The 27,472-nt window shown below is 40.4% G+C and overlaps 1 protein-coding gene across 4 annotated transcripts in view; it reads left to right on the top strand.

Annotated features, from left to right (window-relative positions):
• AMPH (amphiphysin) overlaps nucleotides 1–27,472 on the top strand; it is a 227,052-nt gene that overhangs the window by 119,784 nt on the left and 79,796 nt on the right. For all 4 annotated transcript variants that reach the window (XM_044770605.2, XM_044770594.2, XM_070504522.1 and 1 more), the window contains exons 3-5: nucleotides 9,341–9,395; nucleotides 17,079–17,173; nucleotides 20,401–20,496. In XM_044770605.2, the coding sequence (XP_044626540.2) occupies nucleotides 9,341–9,395; nucleotides 17,079–17,173; nucleotides 20,401–20,496 (246 nt within the window). The remainder of the gene's footprint in view (nucleotides 1–9,340; nucleotides 9,396–17,078; nucleotides 17,174–20,400; nucleotides 20,497–27,472) is intronic.

Below are 27,472 nucleotides of genomic sequence, written 5' to 3' on the forward strand. Positions count from 1 at the left end.
TTAGAAGTACAAATAAAAAAACAAGGAAGCATTTTAATTCCCAAGTAGCTTGTTTTGGGGAGGTTTTATGTATTCCTTGTGAAGATATTCCTTTGTGATATGACATGTAATTTAGTCAAGGGTTTGTGAAACGCTTATGCTTTGCACAGTTTATCATTTAAAAAGTATTGAGTAGAGTAATAATAGTGACGTCTAATGTTTATTGAATGCATACTATGTGCCTGGCACTCTGCTGATACTTTCCATGGACTGTCTCCCTTGACCTTCATCATAGCCCTAGGAAGTGAGTACTATTATCATCTTCATTTTACCGATGAGGAATTGAAGGCCTAGAGAAGTTAAGTGACTTGCCCAAGCTTGCACAGTTAGAAGTAGCAGAGCTTAAAGTTTAAAACCAAGCGGTGTGATCCCGGAGCCCACAGACTTAGCCACCATGCTATATGAATCACATGGAAGATACTCTGTGGATTGTGAGCTTTTGAGAAAAACAAGTGAACAATTGGTATTTTTATGTACAGATAGGACTGCATCATGAGAGCATGGAGAGTGGTAACTTTAGTTAAATTCTGCTCGTTGGTCAGCAGTTGATTCTTCTTGGACAGCCTCATGCATCATCAGCTGGCAGCCATGCCTTTACAGCCTGGGGGCATAAAGGTGGTAGAGCACAGTGGTCAAGCATGTGGGCTCTTGAGGAGGATTATGGGACCGGAGTAATCCAGACTACTTGGGCTCCAATACTAGCTTGCCGTCTACTAGATGTGTCGCCTACAGGCTAGTGTCTCAGCCTCTGTGCCTCAGTTTTCCCTTTTGTGAAAGTCTACTGGCCTTGTAGTTATTGTGAAGATTGTGAGTTAATAGAGCCGTGGCACTTAGGACAGTATCTGGAGCAAAGAGAGTACTCAGTAAGTGTTAGCCTTTGTTACTATGTTGCTGTGTTAAAGTCTTGCTTTGAGGACATTGTTATGGGCTTCTGAATTGTGTACCCCCTAAATTTGTGTGTTGAAATTCTAACCCCCCAGTACACCTCAGAATGTGACTGTATTTGAAGATTGGGCCATTAAAGAGGTAATTAAGGACAAATGAGGTCATATGGGTGGGTCCTCAGCCCTATGAGTGATGTCCTTGCAACAAGCAGGACAGATACCAGGGAATGCACGCATACAGAAAAAAGGACAGAGTGAGAACTCAGGTGGCCACCTGCAAGCCAAGGAGAGAGGCCTCCGGAGAAACCAAACCTGCCAACACCTTGGTCTAGGACTTCTAGCCTCCAGAACTGTGAGGAAATACATTTCTGTTGTTTAAGCCATCTGGTCTATGATATTTTGTTATGGCAGCCCTAGCAAACTAATACAGACCTCACCAATGGCAGTTTCAGAAACATTCTGGAGCTTATATTATGACTGGAGTAATGGTAGACAGGGCGCGTCTTTCCCTCTCATGAATGCATCTTTGTAACTTGACACAGCAATAGTTTTTTAATACTTTTACATCCTGTCCAATTTGGTCATGATAGAACATCATAGATAGAGCCAGCATCCATACCCACAGAAGGAGACACTGGACAATAAGCCATAGGAAGACTTGTTGGGATGGGTCTCCTGTGGAGTTTACTTAATTTCTGGGTCACTCTCCCTCCCCCCACCCCACGATATGCAATACTGTGCTCTAGGTATTGAGGCGGATGTTGAAAAGATATTTATATAATGCCCCTAATGCACCTTATAAGTCAAGTCATTTCTCTCTCTCTCTCTCTCTCTCTGTCTCTCTGTCTCTGTCTCTCACACACACACACTCGGAAAAAAGTCAGAATGACTTTTCAAGGGTCACAAACTCAATTGGCTAAAGGCACTAAAGCATATCTTCAAATCGTATGCAGTCTGCAGCCTGTGGTGATTTTAATAGTACTAACTAGGTAATTCTGTCCCCTTGCACACACAGTGGGTTAACTTTACCAAGCGACCAGAATAGAGATCTGTATAAACTCAAGTTGGCTGGCTTAAGGGATATTTATGGAAAACCTGAGCATGTATTACTAGCTAGCTTTCTTATTTTGTTTTGTTGAAAGATAGAAAGTATATTAGATTTGATTTTCAGATCATAAGTATTCTTTGGGTTGCTGACAGGGATAGTTGGAAATTGGGCCATGAATCTTGAATAAAATAATAGAAACTGAGGTGATCTCTTTGATATCCATCTCCCTTCTATGCACCACCCCCTACTGCCATCAGCCCAGGAAAATGATTTCAAAATCCATTCCTGTTTCCTGTCTGTCTTATATCTTTTGCATTAATATATGCCAAAAGAAGTTTTAAAAAATGGAGAAGTTGTTCCATGAAATGAATGCTAGGTTCTTAACAAAAGCTCCTGTTACTACAAAGAGCTCACAGTAAGAAAACAAAAACATAAATTTCAGAGGCCCTGCTGCTTTTACCTTTGAAAAACTCTCGTCTTCCAATTTAATGGCACCTGAACTTGTCATAGGGCGAGCTCTATTTCCTGGTAAACCGAGAGTGCCTGCGGTGCTCAGCAGCCTGGCATTGTCTTTGGTCGTAAGTGGGCTCAGATATTACGCCTTATTAGTCATCTGTTAATCAAGGTGCTGATTATGGCCTCATTAAATCTCATCTCCTTGATAATCTAATTTTCTTCTAAGCTTCAAAAATGCTCAGAAAATTTATTAACATTGCTTTCAAGATTGAATTAACATGTCTGAACTCTGAGAAACTGAGCCAATTTTAATTTTGACTTGTTACTTAGCCTTTTCAAGAGAAAAATGTCAGTAAAGGCCAAAAATAATAATGTGATTGTGGGCACTTCTTAGGCTCATGATCACAGATGAGATGACAGGACTTGCCTTTGTGAAATCACAGCTTTGTGAAGTTATATCTCCTCAGATCCAAATTTCGTATATCTGTTAATTTTCCACTTGAGCCTCTTTCTAAATATCAAGTCACAGATAGTTTCTGATTTAAAGAGGCAATTTGAGGAAAAGTTTTTCTGTGTTGTGTGTGTTGTTTTCTTTCTCCTGTCAATTATAACTCTTTTTGTAACAAGAGTTACCTACAAATATAAATCAGTACTATATTTGCCATATCTTAACAAGTCAATTCAACAAGCTGTTGCTTGTTTGATAGATACTAAATACCTATTGCCTCAAGGTGTTTGGCTAGACCTGTGTAACCTTATGAATAAAATGCACTGGATTTGATTTTGCAAATACAGTTAGGGCCTCAGTGGTACATGCCTGCCTAGGGGTGTCATGCACATGGTAGTATGTGGGCATGGTGCCCCAGAATTTCAGTGGTTGCTGCCTGAGTTTAGTTCCTAGAAATAATTAATTTATTCTATGCATTGTGTCTACAATTCAATCAAATTAAATACCTCAGATATGGCTTCTTTCTTCTGGGCAGAAGTAAGTTAGTTAAAGGTTGAGCTAACAAATTTGTTTTGGCTCTTGAAGTCCTAGGCATAAGTTTTTACACATATTGATACATTTTTAATGCTTCAGAATTTAGTGTATCGAAACACTCATTAATTTCAATTGTCATTTGTCACAGCTTAATGCAGCCCTGTTTTTTAAGCCCAATGCGTAGCGACGATTTGCCGTGGGTCTACTAGGACTTTGAGAATTGCGTGACAGTCTGTGGTAGCTCTTCTTGCCAGAGACTTGGCTCACCTTGGAGGAATCTGTCGGTAGTTCTTCTATGCTTTTACCAAAGTGCAGTATGAAACTTTGATGTGGGAGAATTTATAGCTGGTCTTTTGATGCTGTGTAGATGACATTTTCACGTTTGAGAATCCGCGGTGTTCTGGAGCTGTCCAAGGTGCTGAAGAGTGACTTACAAATGAGAGCTGTCCCGGAGCCCAGCCGGTCTGGGAACCGACTTCCCACTTACCCCTAACCCCCACTGCCCAAGACATATGTGAAATAATTAAGAAATTGGTGTTACTGAGGACTAATATGATTTTAAACAATTTGGAAACACGTTTAATTAGGTTTGGAATGTGATTTCTTTGTATTGAATAACAACAGCGTCTGAAGCCTTGCATGGTGATGAGCCTGCCACACTCTTTCTTGAAGTATTTAATTAGATTTTAAACTTCATGGTAATCCTTAGGGGGGATATCATGAGTGGTGCACACAGGACTAAGGGAAGAAAACAACAGCTTCAAGATACTACTCAGCAGGGGAATAAAGGGATTCTTTGACTAAAGGCAGTGATTCTCAGACCTGTGTAAAGATTTAAAACCATGTATACTTTTTGCATGCCTGTTAAGTTTTGATGTCTCTGTGATGAAACCCAAAATGACCCTGGCTTGTTTTCCAGGACAGTCAAGAAGCAGAGAACTGGGGAGACTGCTTCCTTCTCCCCCAGCCTTGCAAGAGTGTGACACCCAAGGGAGGGAGAAAGTGGGAGTAGCTTTAATGAGAAAGGAAAAACAAGCCAATTCTCTTGGGCTGTGTGGGAAGAAGGGGGCCTGGGGGACCGTCTTGGCTTGAGAAGCGGCAGCTCCTGACACTGATAAATGATTCAATTGAATAAGTAAATGAAGAACCTCTGACTAACACCAGAGCCACGTTATACTATATGTCAGTGCAAGGAATTTTGTAGGTGGCAAATCTTTCTTGGATCTTGTCCAAAGAGATGTATGAGTAGGCAGTGCAGACAGCTTAATTATAATAGACTCAGTTGCCCTCGTGTTGCTATAAGCATTGAGGAAAGTGTGACCGGGAAATAGAATGATCATTTTATCTTATCTTGTAGAGAGTGACATAAAGAAATAGAAGGGAAAATACACACGTGTTGTCTCAAGGTTGTGGAATTTTGAATCTCTTTTCTTGACACGCACAAGCACAATACATAATTCAAGCCTGAGTTAATAATGAAATGGTAATTTCTAGAGGAATTTGGAATGAACTTCAGATTCAGTGAAATCTGAGCAGGGCTATAAGAATTTATTTCTAATTTAGAACTTCTTTGTGATTCATGTAGAATAATGATGTTAAGAAAATTTTAATTATGCCTTAGGTTTTGTGGAGAACTACTCTATGGCATATTGTAGGAGAAAAATTTCTCTCCAGAGCCTTTTGCCTTCTTGATTTAGGCAGAATTTTAGAAGAAATTCAATATGGTTTTTACCAAATGATTTATGAACCTTAATACTCATGGGGGAAATTAAGAATTTTAATAGTTGGAAAAGGAGAAAGTCATTTAAATTAGCTTCCAGTTTAGCTGCTTAAATTGAACTCATCTATTTAAGCCATTATTGTATAGTTTGAACTTTTTCCCACTCTTATAATATCTAAAAAGTCTCTTTTGGGGTTCTTCTTTCATTTTTTAAAAATGTTTATTGTTTCCCTTGGGTAAGATGAACACAGTGTATGGATTGGAGCCTAAATTATTTTGTTCTCTTTCTTGTTCTGAAAGAAAAGAATGACTTAATTGTGGTCTTAATCTGACAGGCTTTATTCCCTAAATATTTGGGACAAGAATGCCCTTACCCACTGTTCTTTTGCTATTTCCATATGCTCTGAACAATCGTGGTGACTCATAACCATCAGTTACCGTGGCAGGCTTTGTATTACTTTCTGAGGGGAAAGCATCCTTTTGGGTGAAAAGTGAGCCTTTCCTAAGCTTGGTGCCTCTCACTTTTCCAGGGAAAGACCACAAACGGTAGTAGAGCGGAGCCCTGGAGCAGACAACTGAAAGCAGGAGATGTCTGTGAAGTTCTGTGTTTCATCTCCATGCAGTTTTTCATTCTACATCATTATAGGTGGCTTTGTTGTTGTTAGCGCCATCAAGTCAGTTCTGACTCCTAGGGACCCTGTGTGCAGCAGAGTGGAACCTGCCCGGTCTTTCTGCACTATCCTCTCACCTTCTGGTCCTGTATCAGACAAGCTCTGCTGCTATTCATGGGGTTTTCATTGCCAACTTTTTCAGAAGTGGATGTCCAGGTCCTTTTTCCTAGTCTGTCTTAGTTGTGGAAGCTTTGCTGAAATGTATCCACCATGAGTGACCCTGGCGGTATTTGAAATACTGGTGGCATAGCTTTCAGCATCACAGCAACACACAGCCACCACAGTATGACAACCTACATACAGGTGGTGTTTCCCGGTTCCCTGGGAAACAATCCTGGACCCGGTGGTGACAGCACCGAATCTTAACCACCCTCGCTGGCTAACAGGTGTCTTAGTGGTGTAAAAGAATGCCTTCTCCTCCATTTGCTCCTTTCCAACCTTAATAAATTGATGTTCCAGAGACATGTTTTAGGTTTATTTTGTGGCTCTATGTGCTCTAGACATTAAGTACCCCCAAGGTCTACGCTTAACGATTTGAGAAATGTGGCCTTAGGGATTCAGACCCTCCTAAGTGTACCTTGTAGGCTTTAGATTGTTCTGGGTCTAGATCTGTTGGGTAAATCGCATCTGATTTAGATATTATTCTCTCTAAATTATCTGCCATCTGTTGGGAAAATGATCCCAGGCCTTGCTGTCCTCTTTTAGTACCATTCTACATCTTTCTATCACTTGACCAGCACTTGGGCTTCCATTTGCTAAGCCATCCACTATGTCCTAAATCTTTCCAATTTGATTTCCTTTCTGAAATGTTTCTGTAAATGTCTTTAATGCTTTTCTGCTAACTCCATTGGCTTTTTTTTTCCTCCATTAAATCTCAGCCTTATCCATCTTTCAGCATCTCCACTGTTGATGGCGCACCATTTTTTCAGGTCGTGTAGGGCAGGTTATGCCGTGGAAGCAGTACCTTAATGGCTTTCAAGAGCAGAGGTTTATTTCTTGCTCGAGAAAATAAAAACGACAGCTGTGTTTCACGTTCCCTTCACTCCGTGTTCCTGTCTGGAACATTACAGAGCTCAGGATGGAAGGAATAGAAATGGGAGCCCTATGTGATGGTTTTTATATCTTCTGCTCACAAGTAGCACATGTCACTTCCACTCACGTTTGATTGGCTAAGTCAAGTCCCATGGCCAAGCCTTATGTTGATGGGGCAGGAAGCATGATCCTCTCCAAATGGATCTGTAAGGAGGCACAGAGTAGATTCGACAACAACAAAATCTCCCAGTGCCATATCTTTTCAGCTTTCTGTATACTCAGAATCTAACACAGTGCCTGTCACAGAATAGATATTAAGTAGAGGAAAGACCTACTTCTTTTCTTTCCCAAATTCTTTTCGTGGTGGCGTTGAGGACCTCGGTCTGACTCCACCTGTTTCTTATCTGGGTCCCCTTTCCGACTCGACCTCTACCCAGGTGTTTATCATCAGTGTTTTCTCTTCATTCTCCCCATCCTTTCCCTAGAAATAGTGTTCTATTATACTTTTGATGTTTTGGAAATCCATCCTGGTTTAGTTTTTTATCCATCTTGTGGAAATTTGTATATTTCTGAATGACCTAACAAGACAAGCAACACCTAGAGTTTTGATTTTAATTCACGTTGAGACACAAGGAAGGGAGTCAGTTGTTGGGAACTTTGATGATTTCTGTTTTTCCCTTCTGAACAGAACTGTTCTGCTTGATGTTCGTATGTACAGCAAATGAATTAACCCTCAACTTGTATCTGGTAGTACCTGGGCTTACAGAGCAGACAAAAACAGCTGGAGCTTAATGCAGATGAAGAAAACCTCACGTGAGCTTTACATAGATTTCATTGGAATAATGTCCCTACACTGGTACTATACCTATAAGAAGATATTCGCATCCAGAATCCCTTTTGGGGTCCAGCATAGTCTTAACACTTCTTTTCAGAGTTTCTTTGTATTAATCACTATCTGTCTTTAAATATTATGGGCTTTTTGTCTTTGCTTTTGTACCCCCAAACACTTTGAATGGCTGTTGCAGAGCTAAATGTAATCTGCTTTGCAATTTTGCAGTTTTTTATTTAGGTATTTTAGTTCCCCTATTAGATAGTAATTTACTGAAGGAAGTAGGTTTATTTCCTTCACTCTTTCTCCATTTTTTGGTAAACACTAGCAGTTGCATGTTGAGTTGAATATGACTATTATTGTTGCTGTATTATTAAAAATCAAGTTAGAATTATAATATAGATGCTATATTATTAATTATCAAGGTGGAGTCATTCTGTATGCTAGCTGTCTACAGTTCTGTTAAGTGATTATGCAATTAAAATGCATATAATGTTTTTATTTTCCTTTGCAGTGTCATAGCACACACTGTGTGTGCCCAGCCATGTGCTCCCAGCATCTAATCTTTTCTGAGCCCACTGGACTTAGTTCCAACTGCCAGCAAGGGCACCTCTTTGCTTGAGGGCTTTCTCTGGTTACTGGAGAGCTCTCTGCCCTTGTGTGGTCATACTAGGGGAATGAATGTCCCCCAGGAGTAACCCTCAACCACTGACTGACTCCAGAAGTTGATGGATAAATGCCCCAGCTCCTTTGCCCCTTGCTTAGGATATCTATAGGGTGTTTGGTACTGTCTCCCAGAATTTCCCAGTGGGAGTAAGGCTGGGTTACCCGCTGTGGTGACTTACTTGATAATACACCGTGCTTTGGCTCTCTTCCCTTCCGGGCCTCACTTCTCCACGCCCTCATTGACATTTCCTGGATTAACTTCAGATTAAACTACTTGCAATCTGATCTCAGATTAGAGTCTCAGAGTTTCTAAGAGTAATCCAAACCAAAACGAGGATTCATAGCTCAAAATTTACATTTTAACAGTTTCTCTATTTCAGTAATGTCCAATACAAATAGAATGCAAACCACATAGCGTAATTTAAATTTTTCTAGTGCCTACATTTAAAAAAGTGAAAATAAACAGGTGAAATAAATTTTAATAACTTGGTTATTTAACTCAATATATCCAAAATATAATCTTTTTAACATGCAATCGATATAAAATACATTAATGAGGTATTTTATTTTTTGGTACTAAGTCTCTGAAATCTGGTGTGAATTTTACACTTATGGTACATCTCCATTTGGACTAGTCACATTGCAAGTGCTCAAAAGCCACATGTGACTAGTGGCTACTATATTGGACAGTGGTGACCAATTCTCTACCGTTATAGCCCATGTATTGAAATTTAGAGATTTGCTAGCTGTTGAATATGTAGGAGGCTTTATGGTGGGTCATAGTTTCCATTCTTAGCCAAATCTTACTTGCCTTCTCCTTTTCTTTTAAGCTGAATAAAATCTTTGTAAGTATCTAGACTGACGGGCACCTTGTTTAGTTTGTGTTCACATATTTATGTTCTTTCAGGAATGCGCCTCTGGCAATAATAACTCTGAGACTTATTGCTTCATACATGTTTGCATGCAAAATATAGACAAGATGCTTACTATCTCTGTGTTTGTGTGTTTTTCAGGCAGAGGGTACCAGACTTCAGCGAGAACTCCGAGGATATTTAGCAGCTATCAAAGGTAATGTGTGTGAGTTGTTTGCTCCATGTTGCCAAGCACGGGTTGTTCTTGGAATTCATGAGTGACGGGATCGAGTGTTAATTACAAAGCCATTTTGCTTTCTGGCAAGATGGGTACTTGAGCACAGGTGTTCATTTCCACCAACCCCTCAGTTCCCATTGAAATGATAATCAGAATATACAAGGAGGAAGTATGTCTGTCCTCATGCTGGAAACTGGGAATAAATGCTTCCCATGTGCCAGAGATTTCTAGGAAGAGTTGTTCAATAGAATGAGCTTGAGACCTTAAGAAAAGCTGCAGCTGGCTTACACCCAAGGGAGAGCATATCCCGAGAGCAGAACACTCAGACTCACACACGCTTAAGCTCTCTTGCTGGAACGGGGAGGGGACGGCGGCAGAGGCAGGGCGAGGCTTGTCAGGAATCACGGCCCTGCCTGCCTGTGGCTTGCCAGGCCAGCTGCACTTGCAGTTCCGCCACTGCCTGAGGACAGAGAGGCCCTGGCACTGGTCTCTGGCCTCAGCCACGCAAGGAATAGAAATGAGCTAGTGGTGGAGGAGGGAGAGAGCAATAGGGAGGTGTGCTTTGCCTCTGCCTGCTGTACGTTATCCGGCACCCCGGATTGAGCTGGGTCCAAGGGCAGCCAGCGATGTGTTGGATCATTAGGCAGACTTTGAGATTAGTGGGGAGAGAATGGATTATCTGACAAGGGGTCTTGGATAAACAGGCTAAACACTCAGAAAAATGTGAGATTCCCAGCCTCACACTTTACTCCCTCCTTCTCAATGCCAAATATAGTGAAGCTTTAGATTTGTATACAAAGAGATGTTCCGAAGTACTAGAATAAAATACAGTAGATTTAGTCTCTAGTCTTGAGTGACAAAGTCCTTACAAGGGTCACCCTAAAGACAGAAACCATAAAGGGAAAGCTTGAGAGATTTGACCTCATAAATATATAAAACTGATATACATATGTTTAAAAAGAAACATTATTTTGACAACATACTTAATGAAAACAAACCAAGATATAAAGAGCTCGGTGTGTAAACTAGACCAAGATGAGTGGATTGAAAGAAAACCTCTGAAGAGGAAGTTAGCCAAGGAAGAACTATGGATGGGTAATAAATGTGAAAAATGCCACCCTCACGAGTAATCAAAGAATATTAGATAAAGTCGAAAGGGAGATGCTGTCATTTTTCTTTCACATGTTCAAAGACAGTAATATTTTTTTAGAAAACACCGTAATAATTGGCAAAGCTGTGGGGAGCAAACCCCTTTCATATACCACTGGTCAGACAGCTTTCCTGGAGAACAATTTGGCAAAAGCCTTTAAACGCCTTGTTTTTTGGTTTATTTTGTTTTTGGCCTGCCTTTTGACACAGAAGTTCCATTTCTAAGAATTTATTCTAACAGTTTCAATATGGATGTGTGAAATTGATTGTAAAGATAGTGATACATAATGAAGTAATGAAGGTTTTAGTGATAAAAAATTCGTCATAATAATAAAAAAAATTAGTGAAATTGATTTGTAAACTGAAATTTATTTAAGCTTTTATATGCCAGGCATATAATTTTAATCCTCATGACAACTGCCTGAGGCAGGTACTTTGGTTATCTTTATTTTATTGATAAGAAAATCCAGGCACAGAGGTTAAATAGCTCGTCAAAGGTCATGAGCCTAGTAAACAGCAGGGTCAATGCTGCTGTGGTCCATGTGTCTCTTCAGGCCTTGCCTTATCCTCTGTCTTATACTGCCTTTAGCTATGTTACCTTCATTGGGCATTGGTTTCACAAATTAGAGTTCATCTATACAATGGAATAATGACAGTTTACTGCTGCTACTTTTTAGTGGGTACTTACCATGTGCTAGACTCTATTCTAAGCATTCTGGGCATATTACCTCTTTGTAACCCCCAACACAGCTATATGATACATGACATTAGCCTTATTTTGCATTTGCAAAGAAGTAAGCCTCAGAGAATTTAACTTCCGCAAATTCACTCATAATTAACTGCTGTAATGAAATTAACCTAATGCATTTATAACTGTTCGGTCGGAAAATAGAAGGCACTCTAGGTATTTCTTTCATTATTGATTTAGGAGTTGAACACAAGAAGTCGTGTATTCTTTCAAGCACGGGATTTTCTCTGTTAGCTGATTTTTTAAAAAATGTGGCTTTGTTGAATGAGCAAATTCAGTCTCTTTCCCAAGTCTGTATATTTTGGTCTTTTTTACCTTGTTAGTACGGAGAATGCTGTTTGGAAAGGCTGACATAATAATTTTCCTTAATGGGGTCTAGAAGGCAAATCCACTGAGTGAGGAGTTAGCTCCCAGAGACACTGGATGGAGCATCAGAGCGGCCTTTCTCTCGGCCTGTGCCCTGCATTCCGCTTCTAATGGCCACATCTCCCTAGGAAGGAGAAAGGACCTTATATTAGCTTGTCCCCCCAATCACATTTTGCTTCTTGAGTGATGTTGACAAATGGTACTCCATGAAAGAGATCTATGTCTAAATTACTTTGGCCAAGACTGGTTGGAATCAATTTTTAAACAGGTTACTAAAGTTTATCAGAACCCTTAAAATGCTAATATGATCTCCAGCAGGCCTGTGGGGTGGGCAGCGTCTGTCTCCCAGTTATTTGACTGTGGGATGCTTTTCTCATCTCAGTCTTACAAAGAATTAGCACTCCTTGGAGCACATTTTGGGTTTTGCGAAAACACTTAAAGACAAGAGTCATGCCTTAAGTAAATCATAATTTGCGTATTCAAAGTACAGTTGTGAATTTCAAAGTGCAGAGTGCTTTCCTGGCCAATTTTTCTGGTTTTCACAAGAAGACCTCTAGCCAATTAACTGTCCTGTAATGCAGGCAGCATTATAGAGGGATGAGATCTGGGCCTGGAGAGTGAGGGGCCCTGGGTCTGGTTTGTGGGAAAATCACTCAGCCTCTCAGCTGCCTTGGGTTCCCTATCTAAGGTGCTGCAGTTGCTCTCAGAAGCCCCCCAAATCTCTGCAACTGGGATCCTGTGAAATTGGGTTAAATGAACTCTACCCTTCCTCTTATTATCACTAATCCCTGGGTGGGGGCATTCGCCTCTGTAGGTCTTTATTATTTCTGCTGATGCTTGGGCTTTCCAAGGCAAATCTTATGCTCTCATTCATTTTAGCAGCAAACGTCTCATTGAGCCTCATTTACGGGCCTGACACTGTTCTAGGTGCTGGAGATGCAGAGATCAACAAGATGCAGTGCCTGTGATCATGGAGCTTGCAGTAGAGACAGGGAGAAAGCTGAACAAACAGGAGACCAAATATGCATAGTAATACATATTTTAACATAAGTGAGCACTGTGTGTAATCACAACAGAGGATAGACTGGATCGGGAATGGTCCTTCCAAAGAACTTACACTTGAATGGACCCAGGAAGGGGATATATGTAGTCACCAGGTAATAAGATGTGCTAGAGAAAGAGGTTGACATTGGAAGGACTCTCCAGGTAGAAGCAGCAACATATACAAAGACCCAGGAGGCAGGAGGAAGCCTGGGCTCTTTAGGGAACAAGTACATCATTGAGGTGCAAGCAGGAAACTGAGCTGGATGAGACGTGGAAAGGTAGGCAGCATTTGTATAAAGAAATGTTTATGCATCAATCATATTGGAGTTTTATTCTGCCAATGGAGAAAAGGAGTCATTACTTTATTGTAGGCAAGGGAATGAGTCGTGATTAGATTAGCATTTTAGAAAAATAATAATTGTGGTTGTGTGTAATTCAGGCTGGAGGAAATGAAACTGCAAGGAGACTTAGAAATCTAATCCAATAGTTTAATAATAATTATAGCCAACATTTATTGACCACTTATGTGCCAGGCCCTGACATAAGCTTTTTACTGCCTCATTTCGTATAATTCTCACTACAGCGTATGGCATGTACTATTATTTATTAATAATGTACATTTTGGAAAACTGAGGTTGAGGATGGTTAGGTAATTTTCCTGAGATCACACAGATGATATGTGATGGGCCCAAGATTTTAACAAAGGCCAATTGATTGCAAATAATACTCTTAATTCTTATGCCATCCTTCCTCCAAAAATATTTTTCATAGTAATGGTTGACATTTGAATGTTTGCTGTTTGTAAGTATTTTGCTGAACCATTTACGTGGGTTATTTCTTCTAATCTAAATGATAGATGATGAGGACCTAATCAAGGACAGTGGCAGTGGGCGGGGAAGGAACGGTCTTCATGTGAGACTCAGGCAGACCGGGTGTGTCTTGGTGACAAGTTCCATGTTAGGGGATGAATTTGGGATCACTTCCAGTTTTCTAACTGGAACAACTGGGTGACAGTCATGAGGACTGGGAAAAGGAGTAGGGGCAGGTTCGGATAGGAAAACTCTGAGTTTGTTTGGACTGTGAAATTTCAGGTACTGGTAGGACATCCATGGGGAGATGTCCAGTGGGGATTTGGAATCAGAAGTCCTTGGCATGTGGGTGGCAGTGGAGGCTAGACACAGGGGTAACGAGAACACAAGCTCTAAGTGGAGCCTGCAGGTGCTGTAATTAATATTTGTTAGTTGTGTGTGACTTATGTGTAAGCAGGACCCCAGTGGCAGGGCTGACTGTTCTTGAGCTGACTCACTATCTGCCTGTTTTTCCCCAAATTCTTGCTCCTCTCCACCTCTCCTCCTTGAGACTCAGGGAGAAAGGCTTCCTTTTCTCTGAGGCAACTACTGTCTTTTTTTTTTTTTTTTTTCCTGAGGAAGATTAGCCCTGAGCTAACATCTGCTGCTAATCTTCCTCTTTTCTTGCTTCAGGAAGATTAGCCCTGAGCTAACATCTGTGCAATCTTTCTCCACTTTATATGTGAGATGCCACCACAGCATGGCTGACGAGTGGTGTAGGTTGGCACTCAGGATGGGAACCCATGAACCTGGGCTGCCAAAGTGGAGTGTGCTGAACTTAACCACTATACCACAGGAAGGCCCCCAACTGCTTTCTTCTTAAACAACTCTCTTCTAAACAATGGCAAAGCAGCTAGATACGTACAGTATTTTAGATATTCTTTTAGTGGTTTATAGCTGCTGCTGGTTATTGTCATAATGTATTTTAACTGATGTTCTTTTTAACTAAACATATACCTTCAGGCTGTTCAAGCGAAGAGGACTCTTGTAGCAGTGCATCTATGCAACAAATCTTAGACGATGAAAATAGAAGCTCACAAATTTGGTTGCAAGTGGAAATAGAGCGTATTATAATAAATGCCTTGGAGAGGGTCCCAAATTTTGAAGAGAGAAATGTTTCCTATCCAGTAGTAAAATGATAATTCTTCTATATATGATGTTGGACACTTATCTTGTAGTTTTAGAAATTACTACTCTTTTAAGAAAATATTAGATGTTAGAGATTATTAAATGCCATTTAGCATCTGTTCTGTTTTAATGTTGCCGAATTACTTTGAAGGGAACTTGGGTGTTATCTTTATTTTTCTTTTATGATTTATCAGCAGAATAAATTCTAAATCCCTAAAATCTCTACCAGTCTTTCTGCCCCTTAAGAGAAAGGCTTGTGTCTTGTTCACTTTTGTATCGAGCAGAGTACTTCCTATGGAGTGTTCTAGAACGAATTTCTATGTCAAAATGGATTTTCTCCAAATTGTTAGTCACTACTTATCCACACAGCAATTAGTAATTCTTTTTGACTGCTAATAGACATATTTACTGCAACATTGTGCTTTTAGCCTCAATGAGTAAGGTCTTAATATAATTTTGTTTTAAGCTTACATTCAGTTTTATTTTCACCACAAAGCTTATTTGTCCTACCATGCCATCATTTCTTTTTCTTCTTAAGACATGAAGAACCTATCAATCCAGCTGTTTATAATTTCCATCAGACTTAAGACAGAGATTTAAAAGAAAACTTCAGAAGCCTTTTGGCATCCGAATGATAGAATGATAACTAGTGACTCACTTTTGGTGTGAATTTGAGGGGCACATTTCTTTGTATAGATTTGCTTGTACTTAGGGATGGGTGAATATATGCACTTGAGAGAATGTTGCTGCCACCTCAGTGGTGCCCACATGTACAAGAGAGAGACTCTCCCTCATTTGGATTCAAAGTGGTGAATGCAGGAGGCGGATGCAGGCTTTTCATTATTTTTTGGCTGTGTTGTCACCTCTGTGACCATTTTGTCAGAGTCCCCAGAGACTTGAGTCATCACTGTCCTTTCCTACCCCAGCCTGCCGGGGCTGCATCTTGTGGTGGCCAAGTCATTATGGCCAGTGTAGGCCGTACAGCTCGTTGTAAAGGGCATCCTCTAATGCGCCCAGTGATATACTTCATGGAGAGAAACTTACAGCCTTCCACACCTCATGTGGCCCAGAAACACGTTCAAACTTTGAATGTGCAAAGACCGTGTATGTATCTGCATCCTATGAGGGGAAGGAAAGTAGGGATGTTCTATGCTTGAGAGTGAAAAGTCCTGTGAAATACCAAATTACGTGTTAGTTTTTGTACATACTCTTCAAGGATATACTTCTCTCATTTTAGACTTCTTATATTTTGTTCCTTTCTCTCACACTTGAACCTGGAAATGACGACCTTAAATCCAGCAACATGTGATTGAGTCTAGAGTGTTACAGCTTTCAGTTTAACAGGAACGTTCTGTCTTTGATTCACTGGCACTAAGTTTGTGAGATGTGTTTTATTTCTAATGACAGCACTCTGCTGTTTCACTCCCCTCCCTTTATCTAGCTCCTTTTCCTATTCGCTAGTGACAAAGGCCAAGAAACCAAACTGGCCAGGTCTCACGTTCCAGCTGGTAGGGAGAGTCTGGTGCTGGACAGTTGCTCCTCCAAGTCACCAGCCTGAGACTCCTCCTCGTTTGGTCTCAGCCCTGAGCTGAGGTCTCCATGGCAATCCCCACGTTACCCTCTGTGTTTGAAGGGGAGGCTGAGGGGAGACTGGAAAAGACTTGGTGATACTTCAGTGACCATGTTGTACTTGAAACTTCACCTCTTTCCTCTTATTAATAACCACATTTTTGCAGCGTACCAAATGCACCTCTTATGAAAATTCTGATCCATAGGCTTAAGAACTCTAAACTTTCTGAGAGTTGTGATTTAAAACTGTATCTATAGCTTTTAATAATATTGGAAAAAAGGAAAACGTTTTTCTTTGAAAATTTTTAGGCCACTTAAACCGCTTTTAACTGTTATGCCCTAAAACCCGGTTGATTTTGCTTCTACCTGCTTCTAAAAATATGCTTTGTTTCTTGTATTTAAAGTTGTTAAGGATGAATATTATTTTTAGAACTCTGTAGTTTTATGGACTGGTCTTCAGGTGTCCTATACATTTCCATTTCCATGCCATTTAGTAAGTGACAGCATACATCATAGGACACATTATTATTGTTGTTTTCAGAATAGGACAACTCGTTTATTTTTTTTTGAAGACCTGGTATCTGTCATTATCATGTAAATAATAGAAAATGCACAGTGTAATCAGATGAGTTTTAGAGACCTCATGGGAAGATGTGACGGCAGAGGCAAGTAGCAATCGTGCCTTCACAATTTTTCCTTAAGTAATTGGCGAGTACTCAAGATTTTTCTCTTACTTAGAAAAGTAGGAGGAGGAGGAAGAGACTCCCCACCCATTTCTGTCTAACGGGAGCTGCTTTTCTCCACTGCTAGGCATGCAAGAGGCCTCCATGAAGCTCACCGAGTCGCTGCACGAAGTCTACGAGCCGGATTGGTATGGGCGGGAAGATGTGAAAATGGTTGGCGAGGTAAGAGCCAGGATCGGAGCACGTGGGAGGCCTGGGCTGGCTTCTGTGAGGCTCCCAGAAGTCCTGTACACTCAGCCGATCCCCTGAACCCCTCCTGTCATTCAGGGCCTAATCGTGAGGGGACACCATGTCCCCAGAAGGCATCATGCAGTTCTGCCATCGGATTGTCCCAAACTCAGAGTGAACATGATTATAAAACCACTTGGGTGGAAGCTGTGGATTAAGAATAAGAGTAGCATTTTTCCTGCCCTTATTACCCATCTTAACGAGCTCATTTCAGCAGGAGAACTGGCTCACGGCGTGATTTTGTGTACTGACTTCACCCCTTTGCCCCTCCTTGCCCCATCCCTCCTTGAAAGCAGGAGCAGGAGCTGGGGAGAGCATCTATTTCACTTCAACACCAGCAGGGCCATTCGCTGGTGTGCAGGACCTGAGGACAGACGCAGCTGGTCTGCTAATAGGAATTTAACTTACGAAAGGCTTTGTCCCTAGACCTGTATCAACATCTGAGGTGCAACTTTTGGCCGAGGCCCATCTGGCTGGCTGGCTGGCTGGCAGGAAGTGGGTGTTGCTGCTTTGAAGTGGCAGTATGGGGTGGAGACCCAGAGCAGCTCTATGTGATGTTGGGCGAGCCCTTTAATCTTCTCGGGTTTTAGTTTCCTCATCTGCAAAATGAGAATAATAATTATACCTACTAATAACACATTTCAAGACTGCCTTCACGTCGTCAACAGTGCACAGTTCATGTGATTATTATGGATATTAGGAAACCACCTGTCAGATTCTCTCACATCCAAGTTCTTTGTTAGAACAAAGAGCAATTGTTTGTCATGCCCCACTTCAGGTGAGCTCATTGCTACTCATTTAGGCACAGGAAACACAAGAGATGTGGCCGCCCCAGCTCAGGGGGAAGTCTGATATGTGATGAGCTGACCGTCTGTGCAGCCTTCGGAATCAGGTTAACCCTGAAGCCCCATGCTGCTCCACGGAAATTCTGACATCCCCACATTAATCTTCATAATCCCATTGTGACTGAGATAACAACAGAGATTTGCTTTTGAGGAAAGCTCATCTTGGCCCTGTTACCTCTTTTGTAAACTTTCGGGATATGAATTGGGAAAAACCAGCCTCCACTCACCATTTTCCAATGCAATTATTAAGTCGTTGCATCTTCTCACATTTCTTCAGTATAAAGACACTGTGTTTCAACATTGTGTTGTTAAATGATTAACTCATTTTGTAAATTTCTGATTAATGCTATATAATTAAAAATTCATAATGAAAAGAAGAATATTCAAAGGAGTATTAGAAACTTGCATTAATGGCTTTTCAGAACACCACCTTACATTCTCTGTATGGCAGGTGCCACCGTTGACATTTCTTCCTAAAGGAAATGGCTGCCATCTTACCTTGGTCCTTGAGGCTGCTGGAGTTTGTGGAATCTTCAGTTATAGATCCAAATATGGGCTCTTTTGATGGTGAAGGAACTGAGCAATGCGTGTTCAGAGGGTCTACTTACATCAGAACACGAGCCTTTTTATACAGAAGATTTAAATTTTTTGTTTGCATAAAATTCTTGATTTGGGATTTGTACAGTTAGGATTAGTTTTTGTTTTTTTTTGAGGAAGATTAGCCCTGAGCTAACTATTGCCAATCCTCCTCTTTTTGCTGAGGAAGACAGGCCCTGGGCTAACATCTGTGCCCCTCTTCCTCTACTTTATACGTGGGATGCCTACCACAGCATGGCTTTTGCCAAGCGGTACCATGTCCGCATCTGGGGATCCGAACCAGTGAATCCCCGGCAGCTGAGAGAAGCGGAACGTGCACACTTAACTGCTGCGCCACCTGGCCGGCCCCTGGGATTAGTTTTTGAAGTGTGAAAAAGAAACAAAGAAAATAAGGAAAAAGGAGTTTCAACAGCATAGAAACTTATCTCTCTCCCATAAGGGAATTTGGACCTGGGCAGCCCAGGTGTGGTGTGGCGGGTCCACAAGCATCAGGGGCCCGTCTTTGCCATCGTTGCTGCCTCCTCCGGGTTCAAGATAACTTTTTGAATGCTGGCCATCAGCTCTCATTTCTGCATTGCAGTCAGCAAAAAGGAGGAAGCGTGGAAGAAAAGCCCAGTCTCTCCTTTTAGGAACACTTCCTGAAAGTGCATCCCACTGGCCAGAACTTAGTCTTATGCCTACACTTAGCAGCAATGGAGGCTGGGTAATATAGTCTGTATCCTCTGCTGCTAGATACCTGCCTCAAACTGGAGGTTTTATTTCTGAAAGAAAGACAGGGTAGATCCTGGGGAACAAGTAGCAGACTCTGACAGGATGTAGTGATGGGAGAGAGGTGGAGGTGATGTTCTTGAGCACCTGCGGTGTGACTCGGATTCTGTGAAGCACTTTACGTTGTCAACTCGTTTAACTGGGGAAATGGAAACTCAGAGAGGTTCGCTTTTCCAAAATCACACAGCTGTGATATGAATCCTGTTCTGGTGAGGCAGCCTGGTATACTAGACAGATCAGGGGCTTCAAATTGAAGAGACAGACCTGGGTAGAAACCTAAGTCTGCTGTTTATCAACTGCATGACCTTGGCCAAGTTATGTAACATCTCTGAGCTTCAGTATCCTCTTCTGTCTAGTGGCAACAATGAGAATTTCTTCATAAGGCTATTTGAGAATTAAATGACCACACGCACACTCACATAACGTGCTTAACCCAATGCCTTGACATAGTGATAGCAGTAGTAATCCCTACTAGTCAGTGTGTGTTTATCATAGTTGATACTCCATAAGTGATAGGGCCCTTCCCAATGTGACTGTAAATTTTCTTCTTTTTCTGTTGAGACTTCAGAAATGATTTGTTGTTTGTCTGGAATTTCATGGAATGTTTCAGAAGCAAGCTGTCTCAGTGGAATTATTTACAGTCTCTTAGCCCCGAAGTCCCCCTGTGAAGACCTGGGGTCCTTGTGAAGCCTCTGCCTTCTTTAGTAATTCAGAATCAGAGATACATTTGTTAATGAGCTAAGCTTTAGATGGTCTATATTAGCACATTAGAACTGGTGTCCAAACTGCCTTGAAATTGTATTGTATTATTAAATCCACATTCTTTCTAGCATTTACTATCTATGAAAGTATTTCTTATCTAATTTTATATTTTCAGATTTTTTAGTAGTTTGGTGAAAGGTATCCAATTTAATTTAGCAGTTATCGCTTTATTTCTCTTTTTTCTTTCAGAAATGTGATGTTCTGTGGGAAGACTTCCATCAAAAACTAGTGGATGGATCCTTGCTGACACTGGATACCTATCTGGGCCAATTTCCTGACATAAAGGTATTTTACTCTCTGTCTATAAAGGGAAGAATTAAATGGTCCCATGTACTTATTGAAACATGGGCAAGAGATAAGTGGAATTAAAAGTCCTCAAACTGGTATCAATGACAGTTGGTAACTTTTCATTTATTTAAGCATAGGATTTTTATCCTGTTCCTATCTGTTTTAAATGAAATGTAGCCAGAAATCACATATTCCCCTTTAGTGAACTGCTTCAGCTTTTCTTTCTCTACAGAAGTGTTTTTATTCCTGTAGATACAAAGTCGTACATCAGATACGAAAAAATCTCAATCTTCTTTATGTTTAAACCTTTTTATTATAAAGCATTGGACAAGAATTTCCATTAGAATAATCAACAGTCACAGGAATGGAGAAACTTCATTGCAAACGTGAGAGCAAAATCTAATCTTTCATTGTTTACTGTTTATTTTGCATCTGTTCACAGCACACCTGCATATTTGTTCTCTCCTGGAAATTTTCAAGTTCAAACTGAACTATTAAGATATAGTCATTTCAAATACATTTGCATTTGGATCTAAAAATATCTTTGTCTAAAACGTTTGTCTTATTTGATACTTATTTGACACTTAGGTCTATAGAAAGAGAAATACACAGGTAAAGGATTAAATTTCGTAGATTTGGAGTTGATTCTGGAGGTAAAGATGGATTTTAAACCATCTGGGTTGTATATAACAAAAGGTAACATTAATAGATCTGCTTCCCCCCGCCCCCACAGCTGTTTTCCCTACTCAAGGAGGAGTGCCAGGTAAGACAGCCATGCCTTCCCTTCCTGTAGGGTGAGGAGGCCGTGAATAAGCATCCATGAGCATCTGTGGTGCCTTATGAAGTGTCTTCTGGTGCAGAGTTCGACTTTTACCTGGCCTTCTTTGTAGCCATTGCCAAACACCAGGAAGCCATCTGCAGTAATGTGTGCTGGCTTTCGCCGTGAAACATAGTGCATTTTCTTGGCCAAAATAGCACTCACATCAATGACGTTAGTTTCCTTGATCCCACACAGAATGCCTAACACTAGTTGGCCAACATACAAAGTGTGTTTTCAGACACTAGGGACACCAGACAAGAACCTAACTGGCTCAGACTAGATACATTAGCCTTGTTGACAAAATGTCACAGGGAACAAATCCAAATGATGGAATCTCAATAAAGCTGCCATAATGGGCACCAATGCACTTAATTGAGTCGTTGCATAACTTATCCTTATTAAAAGGTGTAAATCAGTGTTTTAAAAATTTTCTGAGAAGTTAAATTATATTAAAAACATTTTAAGATTCTGTGAGGCTGCATGCGCCAGCCTAGAGGAAGTGTGTTTTGGGAGCTCTTCAGGTCATTTAATAGACATTCGAATTTTGTCTTGGAAGTTGTAACATTCGTGGAGCAGTTTCAGAATCATTATCACACTTCAGAACATTGTTTATTGCATGGTGATTTAATCTCCATAAAAATCAATTCTTAATAAATCAGAAGAGGATCGAGAAACTTTGTCTTCCTACCTGAAAATTGCAAAGCAGCTTGCAACTTGTCTAAACTATTCATATAATATATGTTCATAATATGGCGTGGCTAAGCAAATGAAGGCTGCGATTGACTAGAGAAGAACACATTTGAAAAGTTGTTGAGTTTTAGGAACAAAAACTTAGTATCATCAAAAAAGTATGGAAGATCTTATTTGTTGTAGTTCTGCCCACCGATAGCTATTTGGAAATTGGCCAAACCCTCTAGGAGCATATAATTTTGGAAAACAAATAACACACAGAAGTACCTGCGTTGAAAGAAAGAGAGATTAAAATAAAATCATGATGGATTATATTGGCTAGTCAGTTTGTTCCATGTCAGAAAGATGAAGAACTCAGTAGAACTTTTACTTAAGCAATTACTTAAGCAGATGGTTGAGGTCATGCACAAAGATGATCCTCTAGTTACTGAACCATCTTTACACTAGAGATTTGGGAACAATATCATCCAGCTGGATGCCCTGAAGATAAGTGAAATGGATGTCATGATTTTACCTGTATCAGGGAAAGAGGCTGAAACAATCTCTCTCTTTCTCTGAAGTCACAAGTAGCATATATGTAGGGTATCAATCAAGACAGTTGAGAAAATAGCAGTGTTTAACTTGAGAAGGAAACAATTTGGAATTGGAGAGAAGACAGGATAGCTGTTTCTAATATTTCAAAGACTCTTCTACTGTGAAAATGCACTTAAGTCATTCTGTGTGCCTGTACTCAGTGGATGAAAGTTAGAAGGGAATACATACAGACTCCATCACTTCATATAGTTAGTGCTGACTGATGATGTAATGAATAGGTTATTGATGGAAAGGAGGGTTATCATGCAAAATGCTGAGTGGAGAATTTTCAAAGTGTGGAACACAATCAACATCCTTGACTCCCATTAAAATCAACAGGCCATGTGTAGTTAAAACCTGAGGCAAATTCCCAAATATTTACCGCAGCCCTTCAATGAGGGCTGTGAAGTACCATTCATGAGGGGATGATGTTTGACTTTTCCAACTGTGATTGGCAGGGTACCCAGTCTTATGGTTCTTACTAGGCGGAACTGACATATAAAATCAATGTTATAATAAGAGCCAGCTTGTCACCAACCCAGGCAGGCTTACAGCTGTGAGTACTTATTGTAAAATGTAGTTTAGATTCTATCTTGGCAACCATGCATGAGCAACTAAGCATATATTTACAGCAGTGTGCCAAAATGAATCCCGAATTGGAGGTATTATTGAAATAAAAAAAATGCAATAAATTATTTTCTTTACTGTGTAAGGTCAGTGTACAGTGGGAAATCTGAAAAAATTTTAATTAAAGCATGTAATTAAACTATTTACTATTAAACCAGAACATTTGTTTAATTGAATTTACTATCGGATAGTTAAATAAGAATTGTATCATTTTCTATATACAGGCTACCCTTACTTAGGAGATTTGGTTCTTTTTTCAAGTTTCCCAAATATCAGATAGGTAAGGAAATAATATCAATTTGTTTTTCCAATACAAAAATGTATGCATCAAAATGAATGATGGCCTTCAAAATAGTCACTTATGCCATGGTAAGCTGTAGTCTGTGGTGGACTTGTCAGTTACAAGAAAATGAGTCACATTATTTATTTCACTTTGAACGAAAAATAAGATTACCCAGTGTACTCTTCCACCTTATTCCCAAGATTGGGAGTAATTGAATTCTGGCTCTTTTCAAAAATCAAATTCGTCTTCAAAGAATCAAGATTTGCTTCTTAGAAGATATTACAGGAGACCCAGCCCCACGCCCCGCTCCCTCCACAAGTCCACAAAGCATACCTTCACTAAAAATAGTGAACTTTGTCACCTCACAGGCATACTATGTCTGCCGTCGTTCATTGAAGGGCTCCACTCTGCCCTGCCTGGGCTAATTCATCACGTATCTTTGAACGAACGCGGTGTGTCAGCCACATTTTCCACTACTAACACCAGCTGGAAGTAAAAGGTGCAGAGAGTAAAGTAAAAGAGAGTGGAAGCAGCTAAATGAGAGTAACCACCCCAGCCCACCTCTCCCTGTCCTGAAGCAGATATAGAGGAATAGTGTAGAATGACGGTTGGTGGCTGAATGATAGAGTGTGTCAGAGAAACGTGGGAGCTGTTAGAAGGAGCTCTAACCAAGAGTGAGGAGCAGGGCTGAGGCCGAGTGAGGGCACTAGGATTCAGAATACAAGGAGACACCTACTCTTGCTTGCTGACCCTGAGAGTGAGGGCCTTCTTAAATTTTGTGCCCTTGGTGTCTCACGTCACCCTACTCCTGGCACTGGTCATGGAGCTGATATCTAATTCATCTTTTGCTGCAGATTTTCTGAGCAATTTTGGACAAATTAGAAGTTAATCTTATGCAACTTCAAATTGTCTACCTGTAAAATGGGAATAACCACTGGAACATCCGTACTGTGGGTGGCTGTGAGGATCCATGGGACTATGTTTTGTAAGCCATAAACATTTATAGTATCACTGTTTTTCTTCTTCCTGCCATATCAAATTTAAAGTTTTTTTTAAGAATCTTCTTCTGTCCTAGTTTTCCATGTTATAACTGGACCACTGGGGAGCTTTTATAAAAGGACAGATGCCTGGGCTTTGTCTCAGACTAATTACATCAGAATCGCTTAGTCTGGGGCTCAGAAGTCAGTATATTTTACACTCTTTGCTTATAAGTTGTACCTCTGTATGTAACAATCTTTTAGCAGTTGCCCTACAGTTTGCAATAAACGTCTTTAACTTATCATGTCTAACTTCAAATAATATTACAGCACTTTATGGATTGCCTAAGAGCCTTATAGCAGTATCCTTCCAGGTCTTCCCTCCCTTCCTTTGTGCTATTACTGTCGTCCAGTTTCCTTTACATATGTTATAAACCCACGATACATTGTTTCAGTTTTTTGCTTGTAGATTATCCATTACCTTTTCAAGCAATTAAAAGTAAGAAAACAAAATCTTATATATTTACCTTGGTTTTTACCATTTCTGGTACTCATTTCTTTGTGTAGCTCCACTTGGTATTAAAATTCTTACGCTGGCAATGAATTCTCCTAGCTTTTGTTTGTCTTAAAAAAAAACTTTATTTCACCTTCACTTTTGGAAGGTATTTTCATTGGGAATAGAGTTCTGAGATCTGTTTTGATTTTTTTATTTTTCAGTACTTTAAAGATGCCACTCCATTGTATTCTGGCTTGCATACTTTCTGAAGTGTAGTCTTCCCTAATTCTTACCTTTGTACTTACCGTTTTTCCTTATTCTTAATTTGAAGCAATTTGGCTGTGATGGATCTGGATGTGTACTGTTTGGAATTTATCCTTCTTGGGATTCTGTGAGTCTCTTAGGTCTGTACTTTGATGTCTTCATTAGTTTATAAAATTCTCAGTCATTATCTCTTCAGCTCTTTCTTCTGACTCTTCCTCTTCCTCTCATCTCTTTTTTTTTCCTTGAGGAAGATTGTCCCTGAACTAACATCTGTGCCAATCTTCCTCTATTTTTTTTCTTTTTTTGTATGTTGGATACTGCCACAGCATGGCTTGATGAGCCGTATGTAGGTCCACACATGGGATCGAAACCCGTGAACCCCAGGCCTCCAAAGCGGAGTGCGTGAACTTAAACACTATGCCACTGGGACAGCCCCTCCTTTCATCTCTTTTTGAGACTCCAATTACACTATATCAGACTATTTGATATTGTGTTATGGGTCTTGTATGCTTGATTCTGTTTTTCTTTTTTTGTCAATTCTTTTTTCTCTTTGTATTTTAATGGGAATAATTTTTCTTGATCTATCTTCAACTGTGCTGTTTCTTTTCTCGGCTATTTTAAGACTAGTGAAGAAATTTTTTCTCTCATATCATTTTTTTTTCTTTCTAGCCTTTCCATTTGACTATTAAATTTTCTGCATCTCTGCTGAAATTCCCCATCTGTTTATGTATGTTGTCTACCTTTTCCAACTAGATACTTTAACATATTGGTCCTAGTTATTTTAAAATTCTTGTTTGATACTTCCAACATCTGGGTCATGTCAGAGTCTGGCTCTGTTGATCGCTTTTCTTTCTCATGGGTTGTTTTTCTTTTGTGTGTGTGTGTGTGTTTTATAATTTTTGATTGAATGCCAGACATCAAGTATAGAATGGTGAAGACTGAAGTAATATTTATGCCTGGAAATAGGCAAGCCTTTTTGTCAGACCATTAGTATAGCAGTTCAAATAAATCTGATTGCAAGTTGAACTGCATTTGGATTTTGTTGTGGCTGCTGTTAATTTCAGTGCACTATGGCTTTCAAATTCCTCTGGAACTGGGCTGCTAAAGCCTTGTGCTTATATTCTAACATCTATAATGGTCTAAGGCTTTTAGGTTGAAGTCTAGTTTTTGCCTCTTCTTTGACCTGCATAGGGGGCGCCCTTGGATGCCAGAGAGTTTTTCTCATTGTTTCTGCTCCCCGTCAGATTTCAGTTGACCTTGTATGCAGACAGGTCTCTCTCCTCGCACTCCTTCCTCCAGTGGTAGGCATCTACTGCTTGCTGTTCAGTGCTAGACTCGTAGTGGGGTCGGGGCTGTTTTCTGCTATACTTTTCTGGCCTGTCTTAAGCAAAGTCAGCCTCATATCTGTGGTTGGTCTTGAGCAGAAGTTTCCTGCCCAAGTAGAAACAGACCTCTTCTTGTTACAGCACTCAGATCTTGGGCCCAAGAGGCTTTGATGCTCCTCCTCTAGGGGTAGAGATATTTTCTTCTACCTTTCTGTGTATAGCAATTAATTTTGCATGTATCCTTGGGGTCACAGGGGATCCTATCCCTTCCCCAGGGCCAGATTGGTTTTGCTTCTACCCCTCCCCCTAGAAGCAGTGGATCTTTGCCTGGCCTCTGTGGGCAGGAGGATTTGTTGCTCTCTCCTCAAGCAGCTTAAAGCTTTTGCTTTGTAAGGGAAAAATGTCCATGGAAACGGGCAGGGCTTTGTGCCCACCCCGTAGCAGCCATAGATCCCCTCATTTTCACCTGCACTGTGAGGGAGTGCTTTGTCCCCAAACATCCTCATAGCATCCACTGGAGGCCCAAGGCAAGAGCTCGCCCATAAATGCAATTCCGTCTTGTGTCTTGGACATCCAGCTGTTCCAAACTGATGTGTTAGCCCACACTAGGCCTTTAACAATTAGTTAAAATTTTAGCTGACCTCTTCTTGTCCACTTGTATGGTGGCCACAGCTTTTACCTGTGCCTTACTAAAGGTCAAATGGTTTATGTGTCCCATCTCTCCTTGGAAAGACTTGTCCCTCTTAGAATTCAGATTACTTTATTGCCTTGTGACCTCAGGTCTCTGATATAATCAAGAGGAATGATGCTTTTATAGATTTCCCAGATTGTTTTCTTATTAGTATGAGAGTAACATTCTTTGCAGCTCTATATATCCTAGCTGGAAATAGCAGTCTCTAGGAATCAATATAACTTCTC

The sequence above is a fragment of the Equus asinus genome, chromosome 1 (genome assembly GCF_041296235.1).
Source record: "Equus asinus isolate D_3611 breed Donkey chromosome 1, EquAss-T2T_v2, whole genome shotgun sequence".
Taxonomy (NCBI): Eukaryota; Metazoa; Chordata; class Mammalia; order Perissodactyla; family Equidae; genus Equus; species Equus asinus.